The sequence below is a fragment of the Myotis lucifugus genome, unplaced genomic scaffold (assembly GCF_000147115.1).
Source record: "Myotis lucifugus unplaced genomic scaffold, Myoluc2.0 scaffold_113, whole genome shotgun sequence".
In the NCBI taxonomy this organism is placed as follows: domain Eukaryota; kingdom Metazoa; phylum Chordata; class Mammalia; order Chiroptera; family Vespertilionidae; genus Myotis; species Myotis lucifugus.
In genome coordinates, this window is record NW_005871161.1 from 909,969 (window position 1) to 927,471 (window position 17,503).

At 46.0% G+C, this 17,503-nt stretch overlaps 1 protein-coding gene across 3 annotated transcripts in view; it reads left to right on the forward strand.

Annotated features, from left to right (window-relative positions):
- Positions 1-17,503, forward strand: part of ADCY8 (adenylate cyclase 8) — a 132,125-nt gene that overhangs the window by 20,997 nt on the left and 93,625 nt on the right. For all 3 annotated transcript variants that reach the window (XM_006093291.3, XM_006093292.3, XM_014459675.2), the window contains exon 2: positions 6,460-6,609. In XM_006093291.3, coding sequence (XP_006093353.3) covers positions 6,460-6,609 — 150 coding nt within the window. The remainder of the gene's footprint in view (positions 1-6,459; positions 6,610-17,503) is intronic.

Genomic DNA, 17,503 nt, shown 5'->3' on the forward strand with positions numbered 1-17,503 from the left:
TTTGCACTGCTGGGTTAGAGTACCAGGCACCATGGAGGGGCTTTTCTGTGTGACCATCTTTTACCCAATGGCCATCCTGAAGGTTAACCGTCCCACGTTTAAAAATTGGTGAAGTAGAATTCAAATCTAGAATAAGCATATTTGGGGGGGGGATGGGAATATGAACAGGATGGTATTAGGCATGAGTCACCGTGGACTGGAGACCTATGTTCCTGGCTTCCGGTATATTTTTACTGCCTAATGTGGCACAAAGTGTACGTAACTCAGCGTTGTAGACCAAAACACACTGCACTCACTCACAATCACCATCACCTTACATTTTGGAAGAACACCTTATTTCATTTAGACATTAAATGAATATGCCTGGAAAAGTAAGGGTAGATGAAACCCTGGTTAACAGATTAGCTTACGTTTATTCCCTACTTCAGATGTTGACCAAAGTTTGTCTGTAGATAGAGTGTCCTTTTAAACCACTCTATTCTCTGTCCTCATCACAAAAAGGGTTGCTGAGAGACAACTTTGTCCCCCCACCCTGAAAATAGTACTGAGAAACTTTATAAAGTTATTCCAGGTAAAGCCACCTTCTGTCTGAATTGGGCTACTCAATTTGGACCTAAGCAACTCTTTTTCCCCCTTTTTTGGTAAAGTGAAACAGAAGATAACATGGGCTTCCTTGGGTGAGTCACGATTAAGACGTCAGTGACTTGGGGAAATGCTCCAATTTTGGGTGCCTACTGGACTTAGGCAACCCCGAACAGATGCATTTGAAGAGAAAACAAGCTCTTGAGAAGATGCTATTTTCAGCTCAGTAACTAATGATGAATCCAAATGTTTCTTCAAACCCGATGACCCAATAAAAATTGCCATAGTAACTATGGCATTGTGGGACACCTCCTTCACGCTCACACCACACACTTCCTTAGGAACTGCTGCCACCACCTCCGTGACAGCGCCATCTGCTGGGGAGGGAGGAGGAGGAGGTGGCGGGGAAGCTGGCGAGGACAGGTGATTCTGATTTGTGGGAATCACTGGGAGAACGGAGTCTCGGGCAGAGATCCAGGGTAGAAATCATTCTCTGTGGTTTCCACCATGATCGACAAGTGGTTCCAGCCAAGAGCACCAGGTGAGACAAGACTAGAGCTCACACAGGGGCCCTCTCCCGCGGCACACACCGTCGGGTCACCGTCCTCGGAAGAAGTGTTTCCTGCCTCCTTTCTTGGCCAACTCCCCGAGTTCTTTAGGTTTCATTTAAGTATTTCATCCCCAGAGAGATTGTTCTTGAACCACTCGATCTACATTAAGGTCCCCACTGGATGCCCCATAGGAAGGAGAACTTAGTTGTCCTGTTGGCCACTGGAATCTAAATCAGTGCCTTCGTCCTATTTGGGGCTCAGTAAATATTTACCAAATGAATGAAGAAAGGAGGAAATTAATCATGAGACAGTCACCATCACCATCCATCTAAGGGACTGGATGGTACAAACTAATTAAGTCCATTAATTAAATTGATCATTCAATAAATTTATTCATTCAACAAATACTGAGTCTGGCTGCATTAGTAAGGGCAGTGCTTTCTGGTTGTTACAGTTCGATCCTCTGAGGAATAGGCTCTGAGAGGGAGATTGCTGTGTAGGAGGCTTATTAGGGGATGCTGCTGGGATCAGCACCCATGGGACAGAAAAAAGAAATGGAAATAGACAAAAGGACATGGTGAGCTGTGATGCAATTTCAACAGTCCCATGGGGAGTTCTGCATCTGGGAAGAACCTTGTGAGATATCTGAGTTGGAGTTACGAGCATTTATATAGTATGTCCATGTACATAATGACCTTCTATGACCTTGAATGAGAAGGCTCTCTTCAGCTCCTCAAAGGGGGCTGAGAGCTGAGGGCTGTCCGCCAGCAGCAATCCTAGGAGAATGTTCTCTGTACTTCTTTCCTGAAGGCAGATGCAGTGGCTCAACTCAGGATCCACCACAGTCCACCCCTTGTGCCACTAGGATCTACCTCACACAGGTTCTTCTATGATCCTTGGGGCCTCTCGTCCTTGGGGACACTTGGGGGGGATAAATTAAAGTCCCCACTGCTGCAGCTGGTCCTGGGTCCCCAAGTGGTATATACTGTCTTCCTCCTCTTTCTCCCAGATTCCCCTCGCCCTCAGCCAGCCCCTCTGTGGGACTTGGTGGTTCACCTGATGGCATGGTCCAGAGTCTAACCTGTCAGGGGTCTCAGCCTCTGGTAACCATGCCTTTCTCAGGCCAGGATATAACCCTACCCAGATGGGAACTCTTGTCTACTGCTGCCTTGGCATGAGGAGCCCAACGTGCCAGATTTTGTAGTTAACGAGACTCCTGCTGGGTCACCCGGAGGGGGCACTCAGCCTGTGGAAGGTGGAACTCAAAAGCTCCTAGGCCCAGAGTTCAGGGTCTGTCATCACAGGCTCCCCAAGTGGGTCATCAGGAGTAGCCAGTCCTGCTTCCTTGTCTCCCTGACTCCTGCATCCCACCGACCAGGGATGCGGGACTCGATGGAGGCCTTTGATTTAAAGTGGGCACTGAATTCTGGAGGGGGCACCCCATTCTTGGAGAGCAGTGCCTGCAGGACAGCAGCAGGGTGCTCCCTCATTCTGGGAGTGGGGTCCTGGGGTCCGTGATGCCACCGCTGGACCCTATAGACTCAGGCCCGTTCCCCTCCACACCCCCCACTACCACAAAAGATGCCCTTGGGCTGACACAACCCGGCTGGAGGTGCCTACAGTATTGTCCCTAAGCCACACTCTCCTACACACACCTTTCCCCAAAAGTAGAACCAAACTACCCCAGGCTCCATGTTTAGATTTTTCAAGTTAAGCCTAGAAGCAGAAGCACTGGAAGGCAGCTGACCCAGGTCCCGGCTCTTCCCTACCCTCCGTGCCAGGCACGAGGATGTGGTGAAGGTGGCAGTTTCATCAGTGACCTGGCCAGGAGGGTTCCTCCCGCAGGGCAGCAATTCACCGGAGCCCGAGAGGCTCCAGCGGACCCTTGGCCGCCTCCTCCCCACATCCATCACACACTTTAGACGCAGTGCCTGACAGGCCCGAGATAAAGAGGGAGGAGAATTGAATCAGTGTCCACTTTGGTCTTCAAAACATATCTGATTTGCCTGCCTGTGGATACGGATGACTTCATTTCCTATGCAGTGTTGCAAAAAGCCCAGTCTCCATGGGGAGCCTTCTCAGAAAGACACCCTCCTTCTCCTCCTCCTCCTCCTCCCCACCTCCTTTCTGCCTCCCCTTCCTTCTCCTCATCTTCTCTTCCTCCTCCTCCTCACCTTCCTCCTCCCCCTCATCCTTTTTCTTCTCCTCCTCCTCACATCTTCTTCCTCCTCCACATCTCCCTGATCCTCCACCTCCTCCTTCTCCTATTCCTCCTCCTCCTCTTCCACATCTTCCTTCTCCTGCCCCTCCTCCTCCTCCCCCTCCCCCTACCTGCTTCTCTCCCCCCCCCCCCAGCTTCCCACCCCAACTTGTCATTAACTAAAATGCATATTAACTAAATATAAGTGTGAGAAAACTCCTCTTGATTTTCCTGGTACCGTCCACATTTAAAAATAAAGTTCTGTGTCCCAGGCAAACTAGGGCAATTGGCTGCCTTAATACCACATACTAGCTTGGTGGCCTTAGGTAATTACTTATCCCTGGGAGGCTCACTTTTCTATTCTGTGAAATGGAGCTAATAAGACCAAACACAGTCACTACTGGATTGTGCAATGGCCAGAACGCGTGTCTGGTAGGCAGTCGGGTGTGTAAACGGAAGTTGCCAAGTCCGTGCATGGAAGATGGCAGAGTCTAAGCAGTGGTTGCCTCCAGCTGCAAAGCACTCTTGGAACAATTTTGGCAACTGTGTTGTCTATCTCTCTGAAGGCAGTGGAATGAAAATAGATGTTTACTCTCTGAAGCTACTTTGCATGAACATAGTTTATAGTTTGTGCTACCACCTGTTATATTTCTCATATTTAAAAAATTAACTTCATCATTTTCTTCTTGCCTATTTTTAAAGGGATTAATCATTTTTTTCTCACCTCCAATCCTTCCTATTTTTAGCCTTTAACTTTTGTGCTTCCTCCTTAATGTCAGAGTTTTTTTGATCCATTTTTTAAAAAACCTTATATCCCCATTCTCTTGTTCTTTTAATTCTAGTTTTCAAAATGCTCTCTTCTTGTTACCTTCTGAAAAGCCTGCCTTTCCCTCTCATTATTTTGTCATTTCTCAGGACACCATTGATTGAACTCGGGCTTTGATGTAGGTTTTCCATCATTTACTTTTTCTTGTCATGGGATGCCAGCTGAGCTCAACATGCCCGCATCCTTCTCTACCTTTGTCTTAGATTTTCACTGAAGTGTCCTATCCTTTATTGCTCTGCTATTTTTTAAACTTCCTTGCGTACTATTTCTAATTCCCTTTTCTAATTCAGCATGGCCTATTTATAAAGGGCAGGCAGGAAGCATGGCCACAGGGCCGACAGCTGTGGGGAGAGCTCACGCCCTCGCAGGGATGCTGGTGGTACTCTCTACTCCTCCGTCTGGCTTGCTGACTCCTACAGACCCTCCCACCACTTTCATCCCATTCTCCACTGGGTCCTTAAAGAGCCAGCTTCACCTGGGCCTTCACTCTGCCTCCTGCCACATCACAACAGGTCTCCTTAAAGCTTAAGCCTCTCCATGTCGTTTATCTGCTCAGGTGCATAGTGAGCAGTCCTTTCTTTGATTATCCCACAACATTTCGGGAAAATAGTTCGGTTTTGAAGGCCAGAAAAATGAACTGGGCCAAATTCACATGACAAATGGCATGAATGGGAGCCCAGATCTTTAGTCATTGGGCTAGACTGCGAAGCTCTACATAGATCAGCAAACCAAACTATGTGGTATCTGCCCTCTTAGTGAGGGAATGACTTGCTTGGTCATGGGGGGCGGGGGGATGTTAGAGATGGGATTTGAGGCCTCTCTGTCTGAGCTGGCTCCCTAATCCCCCTCCACCGTTCCCTGAGTAGCAAATAATGCACATAAGCATTCTTTTTAAAACAGCATAAATACTAAAGATCTTAATACTTTATGGTCCTCTGGAATAGTTTGTAACATGAAGGATGAGAATCTGTAATGCACAATTTATAAAAGAAATAAAAGATACATATTACACCATAGACTAGCATTTGGGGGGGAAATGGCCTTATATTAAAGTATAGAGTGTCCCCAAAAATGTATACACACTTGACAGCTGATAGCTCAATTGATTTTTTTTTCTTTTCAGATTTAACCCATAGGAATTAATTATTCAAAGTGTATATACATTTTGGGGGGACACCCTGTATATATCCAACAGTCATTGGATATCTGTTATGTGCTAGGCACATTCGTATATATTCACTTGTATACTAACTATATAAATAGATAGATATACATACATGTACATTACTTCTGTGAGGCAAAGGTTGATTCCCATTGTTCAGATGAGAAAGTTGAGGCTCAAGAAGGCATAAAGTGACTTGCCCAAGGTCGGATGCCTAGTAAATGGTGGAGCTGAGGGATGCAAACTCGGGTCTCTGGTTACAGAAGCTCCAGGTGGGTGCAAAGGCCTTTGGTGGGTGGCTGCCGCTCACTTGGCCAGGACCCCACAGCACCCGAGCGCCCCCTCGGGGTTGCGGAGAGGATCACAATCTCCCTATAGTCCCCGCAGTCTCCAATGCTTGGGCTGCCCTCCTCTGCAGCCCCTTCCTCTGCCCAGTGTGCAGCCACTAATGCTCACGTGTGAAACCAATGAAGACACACCTAAGTCCAAAAGCAGAGAGGCCTACACACGGGCACATTTCTCCGGCTGTGAGAATGATGTGTGAAGACACGCCAAGAGCGCACGCTTTGGGTTAAGACTCCGGCTGGGAGAGTTTGGTGCCTAGGAGTTGGGTGACAGCGCTGGAGGTGAGAAGCAGCAGACACTGTGATATCTTTTCTCGAGTTAGCACATCAGGACTTGGATGCTGCCCAAGAGGGCCTGAAAGTACAGGTCAAAACACAACATTGCTATTCAACTAATACTTTCCCTGGGTCTTAATAGTCTCTTCCCTTCTTCTCACCTGATTCCCAGCCCCTTAAAAGGCCAAAACCTTCAGCTCGTGGAGAGGAGAGGTGAGGTGAGTGTGGAAGAGAGAAGGAGCCCCTTGTCTTGCTTCACGCCTCCGATCCAGGTTCAACACCGAACTCGGGGATGGAGAAGCTCTACGTTAGATGGATCGGCCATGGGAGGCCCCTCGGAGGGGCTGACATCTGCCTCAAGACCTGAATGAAGAACTTGGTTCTGCTCACCTGCTACTAAGCTTTGGGATTATTCCCTTAAGATTTGCCGTGGAAATGTTTATTGATTTTCTCTCTTTGCCTCTACACAGCTCTTCTTTGAGCCGCCTGACCGGGCTCTGTCTGCGATTCTGTTGCAGGTGGTGGCCCAGGTGGTGTTATTCATGTGCATGAACACGGCTGGGATCTTCATCAGTTACCTGTCAGACCGCGCCCAGCGCCAGGCCTTCCTGGAGACCCGGAGGTGTGTGGAGGCCAGGCTGCGCCTGGAGACGGAAAACCAAAGACAGGTACCGATGGGAAAGGCTGCGAGTCCTGTTGAGCTTAATTTCTGCCCCAACACATCTGGACTTGCCAGTGTTCTCTCAAAGTGTGTGTCACGGGGTTGCCAGGTCTAAAATAGTTATGGGAGATCCTCCACACTCAAATAACTGTTCCTTCAAGAAATATAATGATTCTAGTCTCAACCTGATTTCCTGCTGCTCTTGACTGACATCTATGCTTCAAGGCTATGGTTCCTAAAAACCATTAAAATTCTCCTCTTTGACCCTCCTGTTTTTGAAGCTGTACATTGTTATTTCAGATACAATTTTTTTTACTAGCAATTCAAATTGTAGTAAGCACACAGAAGAATCTTGAGGTTCCTAATACCTGAATCTCATTTTCACAAAAGATGACCGAACATAATAGAATTGATGGAACATGACAGGGCTCCCAGGACGAGGGGACAGCAGGTCAGGTCATGGTAGGAGCTGTGAGTTCAAGTTTGAAGACATTAAAATAAAGGAGTTTCTTGGGCGGATGTTATAAGAATTTTAAAAATAGCTTCAAATTATATGTTTCACCAAAATAAAATTAGCTTTCATAGAATAAAGATTTTCCCCTATCAAAATTATTCATCCATTAGAAATGTGTGCCTATTTTAGCCTCTGAGAGCAATTTTCAAAGAGGAATAACAGGAAGATGTTGAAAATTGGTTATAGAATCAACATATTTTACGTTCAACATGTTTATGTGCCCTTTGGAATTCTATGTTCAATGGATATGTTCTACAATACGAGGCTCTTTTATTTAAAGTAGTCTGTGGATACACACTTGTTATTTTAAGCCTTATGCAATACTGGTATGAGAAATTATAAAGAAAGTAGCTGCAAAAGACACAGCATTTTCCTCATCTTCATTTGATCAAATCATCAGTAAGACATGGATCTTTGGAATGGGGAAGCCAGGTCTGTGTGGTAATGGATGAGGCAGACAGGCCGGGTGCCACCTGCCAAGACGCAGCTCCCACCGCCATGTGTTACTGCCAGGGGCACAGAGGAAATGGCTGAATGCCAGCTCCTCCGTGGACTTCTCAGGATCCAGAATTAGGAAATCTCTAAGTTCATGTCTAAAACCAGTATGGAACCTCATCACTGATTTATTGTAGTTGCCCCGAATAACCCTATGGAATAATTTAGAGGAATAACTTTGAGAAAGAATGCACCTTGCGCACCAAACATGAGGCTCTCCGGGGACTATACGTTGTGTTCCTTTGCAAAGCAGAGCAGCCGCCAGGCGGACACGTCACTCTTTCCATGGGTCCTCTGCCAATTCAGAGAATGCGGCCGGATTAATAATGTATCCCGCTCTTCTCCACGCTCTGTGGCAACCAGAACTGCAACTGTGGGTGAGTTGTCTGGGCAACTCAGTCTTTTATTTAATGTTCGTGAAATATTGGAGACACTAAAATGATTGCCTTGTTAAACCCATAAGACTTCTTTCCCACCCTTCAAGGGGAGTGTCTTGGAGTCACTGTGATGTAAAAATCTAACACTGGTAAAAGGACCTTCCTCTATCCCCTCTAATCTTTGTATCTTTTTAAGTTGGTGAAAAGAAGAAAATCGTAATATACAGGAGCGAGGACAGGTGCCAACTGGAGTGCAGTGGAAAGCTCACTGCAGTTCATGCCACAGCTACCTTACCCCCTAGGTGGGCCACCTAAGCCACTGAACTTTCAGCCCTAGATCCCTCACCCACATGTGGGGCGATGTCTCTCTTCCCAACATTGTGCTTGCCTCAAATGAGATAATGTGTATAAAGCAATACAGAATTATGTCAGCCTCGTTGTAAGAAAAGATTATCTTTTGGTGGACGATCCCTTGTTCTGAGGATTCAGTAAAATGTGCAGTAGGCGTGTGACGGTCCTGTGTCCACAGTGATGGGAAAGCATTTCTGGGACCCTCTTCCCTCAGCAGTCCTCTCTGAGATAGCTGGCTCTGCATCTTTCCGTTGACACTCGATCTCTGCTTCGGGTTCCCATTATCCCTGAGAACCTCAGTGGAGATGGTCAGGAAAGTTTTTTTGATGAGACTGCACAAGATTTGAAATCTTTGCCTAGTGACCGACCATCTCAGTGAGCTTAAGCAAGATCTGAGTCTTAGTTTCTCCATCCGTAGCATGGAGATGATAATACTGCCCCCTCCCCGCTCCCCGAAGAGGTTCCTTGTGGTTAGAAATAGTGTGTGTAGGGCCCTTGTGGCTCAGTGAAGAGCGTCTAGTAGCCTGATTGTGCATAATGGTTTCTATGAGGCAGCCAACATGGCAGTCCTGGGAGGACTCATTTGAGAACACGTGGATGGGCTTGACTCGGCTGAAACCCCAATTGGCAGTTATTCATGGGGGAGGGGAATCAGGTCGGTGGTCCTCCTCAGGACACAGTGATCAGAGCTCAGCATTAGGCTCCATGTCTTTTAAAGTATCATGTGTCATTAACAAATTCATCCCCACTTAACTCTTACCAAAGCTAATTATAGTACCATAACCGTTAGAAATTCTATACTTTGTGAAGGAGACACTGTCCCGAGGGCTTAAATGACATCAGATCCTTTTTCCTTGGGAAATGATTCCAAAAGAGACCAAATGTTATTTTTTAAACACTTCTAAATGCAGAATCAAAAGGCCTTATTTCACAGAAATGTTCAAGTTTTGTGTGATTTTTCAAGCACTGGCTTTACCTCTTGATAGGATACAAAGGAAATATGTAACTTACTATGTTCATCCATGAATTAATTTATGTATTGAGGGTCTAGCGCAAAGCATAGTGATTAATCACAAAAACAATATGTAATTATATATGTGTTTTCCGATGGTCTTAGGCGACCCCTGTGAAAGGGTCGTTCGACCCCCAAAGGGTCGTGACCCACAGGTTGAGAACCGCTGCTCTAGAGACCTTGCTTTTGTAGGTGTGATGTGCACATAATGATGATTCCTTTCTCCACGTGGTGAGAGTGGAGGGTTAAGGATGAACAGGGCTTCGCCCAAGGCAGAGGAAGCCGAGGACCTGACATCGATGCCACTCCTCTCAGGAAAACCCTTCAGTGGCCGCATTCCCTCCAAGATAAAGTCCAAACCCCATGCGTGACCCAACAGGCCCTCCAGGACCTAGTCTCCGTGTCCTCTCTCCCAGATCCTTCTTCGCCGCCTTGCCTTGCACTCACCAAACGACCACTGGCTCCCTGGACTGCTGTTCCGCTTCCCTGTGCTATGTGGTTCTTCAGCCTGAGAGGCCACCTCCCTCCTCATGTCTCTGCTCTGAAAATCCCGCTCCCAGATCTCTTCCTCCATGAGGCTTGCTTCTCCCCGGGTTGAATGAAACGCTTTTCTCGTATTTCCAGAACGCTGTAACGTTAACTCTCTTATAGAACCATTTAGAACCTTTACTAGTCTGTATTTCTCTCCTTGGCCAGTAAGGACTACTTCCAGGCAGCTCCTCCTGTGTGAGTTATCTGCTTCCCGGTATTTATTCAGCACAACGGCTGCAATATAACATCTTCAGATTGATGTTTATTAAACTGAGTTTTATTGAATTCAAATGTTAGCGCCTTGGCTTCACTTCTACCTACAGGAGGGTCGTGTTGAAATAATTCTCCTGTGTAAAAGTCAAGACCTTTGTGCCCACTGTGACCCCATCAGAGACGTGGTGGAGGGCGGACGCTTATCCAGTGCAGCAGAGCCTGGGGCGGGCTGAGCCTGTGTCTTGCACAGACCTGCCAGGGGAATTTTCCATCTGGAAGCCACATCTTGGAACATCTCTCTTTGGGGAGTTAGATTCTAATTATTGTAGTTTTGGTAATTCCGCTGCTCCTCCCAAACGATCCAAATGGCCCATATTTATTTTAAATATTTAAATGAATTAATTGTTTTCCTTTTAGCTTTGAGAGTTGCCCAAACCATTATGGTAATCATGGCATTTTGGAGTCTCAGAAGCTCTGGGGGCACTGGAATAACGTTTCTTTTGATGCCATATGTTGCAGCAGCAGGACAATTTATTATTAAATGCGGCAGATGTTCCAGCTGTGTTAAAGCAATTCTGTTTAACTTTAACATCTTTGTTAGACAATATTGATGTAAGTTAGTGGTTCGGACAATAGGTTGGATGGGAAAGTTGGGTTTCCTACTGTGTTCCGAGTTGGGTGGTTTGATTCATATTAGTGCCCTATAACATCTAGGAAATGGTTTTTAAAGCTACAGATAACTGTTAACTGCTAGTGAGACAGAGCCTTGTCATTCATTCATTCATTCATTTATTCAGGAAGAGTCAATTCAAGGTTGACCTGAAAGTGGCAGAATCTCAGAAAATGTGTGGGGTTTTTTGTTCCAGGTCAATGGGTATCTTCATAATCCGAACACTTCTTGGACTTCATACCATCAAGCCATTTATCTGCTTTTCTCCATCTCTTACATTCAAGACCACCCCTGTACCACCCATCTGTCAGGTTCACCTTTTTCTGTTATAAATATATTTTTTGGAACTATTCTCCAGTTTGTACTGGAATTTCACGTACAACGTTCATGCCATTTTCATGCCATTGCTTATGTTTTTCCTGCCTATCTGGTATAAAGCTCCTTTCATCCCCTAAACCTTATCCACTCTTCAAGGCTCAGCTCAAATGTCACATCTTCTGCAAAGACCCTCTCTGTTCCCCCTGCTGTGACCTCCATGAGGGTTTCATTCGTACATTGCTTTATGCAGTGATACCTTTCTGCATTCTGCTGTGCTCTTTCTTTATTTTTCCTTCTATATGATATACTCTTTGAAGACTGGATATGTTTCACTCACATTCTTCACTATAGCTGTGGATCCAGAGTGGAGAAACCCACGCTGGGAAGAAGAGCAGAGACAATGACTAGACAATGCTATAATTGTGTTTTTCAAATATTCTTTCTGTCAAAAAATATTTGTGAATGAGTAGATTTGGGAAATACTCTCCTCTTTGGATCTGATTTCTGGGGTCCTTGTCCTCCAAAACCAGGAGTCCAATGTCTTCGTGTCAGTTAACAACTTTGTTGAACTTCCTCCACCTACCAGTCAGACTTCACCTTTTATTATTCCTTTACACAAATGACTTCAGTCTAGGGAGAATCCTGCCTAAGCAAATTTAAAAAAAAAATTTCACTCAGAGGCATCGTCTTCATCATCATATTCCAATAAGCTTCTCTATCTTTGTGCTTCATTTCTTTCATAGCTTCCTGTCATTACTTTCCATAGTTTTGTTTTCATTTCTTTCAGGTATTTTGGGGAAAGCAAGTAAATGTGATGGAAATATTCTACCTCTATGTCATCCAAAAGCCACTAACCACATGTGACTATTGAGCAGCCCATGAAATGTGGTTAGTGTGATTGAGGAATTGATTTTTCTTTTCAATTAATTTAAAAATAGCCATTAAATAACCATTTTTGTCTCTTGTCTCTCTCTGAGTGATTTATCATGACTCAACCTTTGCTTCTGGATTGCCCCCATGTCAGCATCTCTTACACCATGTTCTCTTCTGAGCTCTAGATACCCGTCATCATGGACAGCTTCATCGGCGTGTCCCGCTGGTATCACTGGTCAGCCTGGTCACGAGCCTCTCATCCCCCTAAAACCTACTTCCTTTCAATATGACACATCCTTGTACCTGATTCACCCACCTCCAGTGGTGCCACTTCCTGTTGATGCTGTCTCTACCATTTATGTACTAACTGTCCCTATCTTTCTTTTTCTATTACTTAATCCCTCCCACAAAATAGCTTTCTGACTGCTGCTAACCAGTCGTTAACTAGGGTAAACTGCTCTAACCACCTGAAGTCAACCCTAAAATCCTTCCTGAAAAAGAAGCTGTAGTTCGCTTTTTCCCATTTTCTTTATGAAATAGGAGAGTTTGTGGACATATCGAGCCTCATGGGAATGTAGGGAGCATGAGCCACTGCTTTCTCTCCATCCATCTTGTCTCTCTATCTCACATAGAGCAGGATTCCGTTGTACTATATTCATAGCCCCTTAGCCTTCTTGTGGGGTAAGAATGTGGATCCTCTCCTCCAGCAGGGAGCCCACTGGTTCAGTGAGCCCCACAGTGGCCCACCTGCTCTCTCTCTGGCTGGAGACCTGTAACCAGTACAAAAAGGAGGCCTAGGAAGCCCATGTTCACTCACTTTGCAGCCACAGTCCCCAGCAATGAAGTGGCTGGTCTTGATTGTTGTATGCCTCTCGTGTCTATTTCTCAATGGGTTCACTTGAGAGGTGAGGCGTGTAGCTAATTCAAATCTCAAAACCCAATGAGTATAATGCCTGCCAGGACCGTCTCTTTAGTGCCCAGTTTACTGTAGAAGACCTCACACTAAAGCCTTCCTTCCATGATAGTTACTGATTACAGAATACAAGCCATGACCGGGCTCCAGCCCGACCTTTCAGTCATGTCACTGGCTACCTCCATCCTTGTGCTCTGACGCTCCACCAGACACAAACAGGCCCCCACACTCTGTGCCTTCAATTTTTTGCTGGTTTTTCCCTGTTTACCCTCCAGATCTAGTCTCTATTCTCCTCTGCCTTTCTCTGTGCCCCAGGAGGCTAATGTCTATGGATGCATCAATTGGCCGTTACCCTCTAGTTTCTGACTGGGTTTGCCAAGAAGGCTCTGAATGGAAGGGCAGGGGTCAATGGATTTATCTCCCCATCTCCTACCCTGCCAGGCTGTGCAATGCCAGTGGCTATATGTTCAGACCAGAGGCCACAGAATCTATCCGGCAGCCCTCAGCCATAGCTACAGGATTGCCAGGTTCCAGAGGTGTTTGTAGATCCACTCTTCCTAGCCTTTGGGTGCTTTCCCACCCATTGTTGGGTTTCTTAACTCTTCACTAAGCTCTCTCCCATGACCTCTTTGGAGGTACAATTGGGTCCTGCTAGGACCCTCAATGACATGCTCCTTTTGTTTTCTTTGTATGAGAGGCGCTACTCCCATCTCCCATGTGTTTCTGAGGGAGGTCAGTAGACCAGAAGACTAGGAGTCAGAACAACTCTCCTCATCCTCCATCCCAGTGTGGGTACTGAGCACCTGGCCTAAATGTGCCTCGTCTAGATTCAGATGCGCTGTGAGAATAAAATACACACCAAGTTTTGAAGACAATACCAAAGGGGGAAAAAGGAATGCAAAATACCTCTTTTTTACATACTGGTTACATGTTGATTACACATGGAAATGGCAATACTTGGGGTGCAGCCCTAGGTGCTTGTCCCATTTCAATTCCCAACTTGCTGGTGTGACTCTAAGCAAGTTGTTGAACCACTTTGGACAAGAGTTTTCTCATCTCTCAATTAGAAATGATTATTCTTGTCCTCACCCCTGGGGCAGTTCTGAGAGACAGATACCAAAATGCCCGAAAAAAGTGTTCTCTCAGCTGTAAAGAACCCTACAAATGTGAAAATCTCCCAACCGGATGCTCAGATGCCCCTCCTCCAGGAAGCCTCCTCTGCTGTGTCCAGTCGAGAGCTATTTCTTTTTCCTTGGCACTCAGAAATTTGTAGTTAACGTGGGGTTTTCACACTCTGCCTGGTATTGTGGTTGGCACTGTGATTCCCTCTAATTGCTGGTAAGATTTAGAGCAGTGAGCAGAGGCCCAGTGCTAATCGTCTGTGACCCTCCTGTAGCAGCTGACTTCACCCGCAGGTTTGTGTTTACCCCATGTGGGTGGACCGCCAACTCCTGCTCTCCATCTGGCGGCCTCGTTCTCTGCAGTTTCTCCTGCCCACTGTTTGCATTTTGGGGCATGGTGGAAGGAGAGAAAGCTCTGAAGGAGAACAAACCTGGGTTGGATTGTTACCACGATAGCTGGGTGACCTTGGGTGTGTCACTTAAACTCTCTGAACTTTGGCTCTTCCCTCAAAATGATACCCTCCTGTAATTTCAAAGTGGATCCGAGGAAATCAAGCAGTAAAGATGAGCACTGGGGCCTAGGTTGGGCGGCTCAGTTGGTTGGGTCATTGTCCCCTCCACCAAAAAGTTGTGGGTTTGATTTCTGGTCAGGGCACAGACCTAGTTTGGGGGTTCAATCCCCATTTGGGGTGCATACAGGAGGCAACAGATTGATGTTTCTCTATCTATCTCTATCTCTCTAAAAATCAATAAAACCTACCCTTGGATGACTTGGGGATGGATCATACTTGGTCCTTGAACTTTTGAACCACTTGGGCCATATCTTGAGTTTTATAGCAGAACACATTCTATTTCTAGTAACTACAGGTTTTCTTCTTGCTATTTGTGTTCTTACTCTGATTTGGCATCCTGGGAAGTACTAATTGCACCCTGTGCTCACTTGCATACAATTAACATTTCCAGAGGCAGTTTAGACAGAGGACATCCATCACCATCACTGCCCTACCACCTCCACTCCAGCCGGAGGAGCTAGGGAGCAACCAAGGAGCCACGTGGGGGCCTCTCTCCCATAAATCGGTCCAAAGAAAACGGGCTGGAAACCTAACGCGGCCCAACTATAAAATGCTGAAGGCCAGGCATGCCCTGTTGCCTGATGTAGTTGAGGGCACATTTCAAAAGTGGTAGTAAACAGGGCAGGTGGAAAATAAATTACGTATTTTTTAAAGTGATCCATGCCTAAAATAGCTTATTTCAGCTGGATTTGAGTATGGGTCCATTGACAGGAATTCTATATTCTCTATTTTGCATAAACCACATTCAAAATAAAAAAAGTATACATAATAAAGAAATACTCCTAGAACAACCTGAATACAGAACCATTCTAGAATCACCTGCTGTTTCTAATATTTTGCAAATGTCTTGCTCATGTGTAATTGGAAAGCAATTATTTTAGAAGGAAATTGAGTACTTATAAAGAGTTTAACTTATCTTTCATAGAAACAAATGCTTGCTTCCTTTTTACACTCACATTTTGTTTACGCCATACTCAGTTAAATGTGATCAGGGCAATAGCAAACACAACTGGTAGCAGATTTGGAAACAAACACTGCTGCCTCCTGGTAAAGATACGACGGAAGTGTGGGGCACACATGGGGGGGACGCCAGACAGGGGCCGGCTAGCGATGAGTTTTTCGCATGTTGGAGTCTCCATCAGGAGGACAGTCTGTTGAAACAGTTAAATGGAGGTCTACTGTGATGCAGTGCCATTAAAAAATTATTTATGGAAAGTCAAAGGACTCCACATTGATCTTTTAAACACACTGCAAGTAGTCTTCATTAGCGGTCAGAGTCTACAGAGTTGAGACATGCTGAGAACTCTGCTCTCAAGGCAAGAAGAAACACAGAGACTCACAGGGCAAATGCCATGCGGGGAAAGAGGCAAAGACTGGAATAGAGGGATCTACATGTGCAGCTGGAGCTGAGATTGGAGAGATCTACAAGCCACGGAGCACCAAGGACTGCTGGTGGCCACCAGAAGCTAGGAGAGCTGGGCCACGGGTAGTGCAGGGCTTCTAGGAAGGTACCGTTGTTTTCTCACAGGGGTTTTTATGTTCTCCTGGCTCCTCCCAACTCAACTACTAGTAAAGACTCCAGCTTTGTGCCTACCCACCAAGTGCAAGCAACCGGTAACAACTCCAAAAGATACTTTTCCAAAGAGTCGACCCCTCCTCCCAAACCAGGTTTAGACTTGCTGAGTTCCATTCTTAATAGGCTTCAGGCACAGTTTGATCCAGGGGCTATCCAGAACACTTGGTTGATGTCTCTTCATTGTTTAGGCCTGAGCTGAGTCATCAAAATCCAGTAAAAATTCCACATTAACTGACTTTTTCTTGGAGCTTTAATAGTAACAAATGTATTATGACTATTTAGTCAGGTGACTACATTATGTAATGTAGACCAAGCTCTAAGTTAGGTACCAGAAATAAAAATAAGATGAGATTTTTTTTTCATAGTAAACTGGAGTTTGACAAGCTTGGCCCTTTGCAACTTGGAGTTATATGTGTCATGTCTGATATCTCTCCGCTGGATTGTAAGCTTCTTGATCAATAGAGGACTCAATATTTTCCCCCATAATATCTAACATGGTATGAGACATTCAGTAACATTCTATCAAATGAATAAAATAACGATTGAATTAAGGAGCCTTTCCCACAAATCCCTTCCCCAAATATGGGAGAAATAGAGGTCCGGTGCATGGATTCATGCACCGGTAGGGTCCCTCGGCCTGGCTTGCATGGATCGGGCTGAAACCTACTCTCTGACATCCCCCTAGGGGTCCCAGATTGCGAGAGGGCGGTTCTTGGGTGATGCACCCCAGAATCAGGCTTCCTCTTCTCTGGTTCCAGGTGCATCACCCGAGGACCACAGCTGCCAAGTCACCACAGCTCAGCAGCTCCTGAGCGTTTCCCCCTGATGACCAGTGTGCATCATAGCTACCAGACGGTCGAATGGTCACACTAGGCTTTTATATATATACTAGAGTCCCAGTGCACAAAATGAAATTCGTGCACTTGTGGGGGGGGTCTCTCAGCCCAGCCTGCACCCTCTTGCAGACCAGGAGCCCTTGGGGGATGTCTGACTGATGACTTAGGCCCGCTTCCTCTGGGGAGTGGGCCTAAGTCGTCAGTCGGATATCCTTAGCGCTGCCACAGAGGCAGGAGAGGCTCCCGCCACCGCCGCTGCGCTCACCAGCTGTAAACCCAGCTCAGGGCTTCTGGCTGAGTGGCGCTCCCCCTGTGGGATGGCAGTGACCACAGGGGGCAACTCCTGTGTTGAGCGTCTGCCCCCTGGTGGTCAGTGCTCATCATAGCAACCAGTCATTCTGCCATTTGGTCGATTTGCATATTAGCCTTTTATTATATAGGATAGATTATTGACAAACATTGAATAATTTCCCTTCACTCCTTAGTCAATGGGATGCTGGATTTTTCATTTACAACAGAGGGTGTTCCT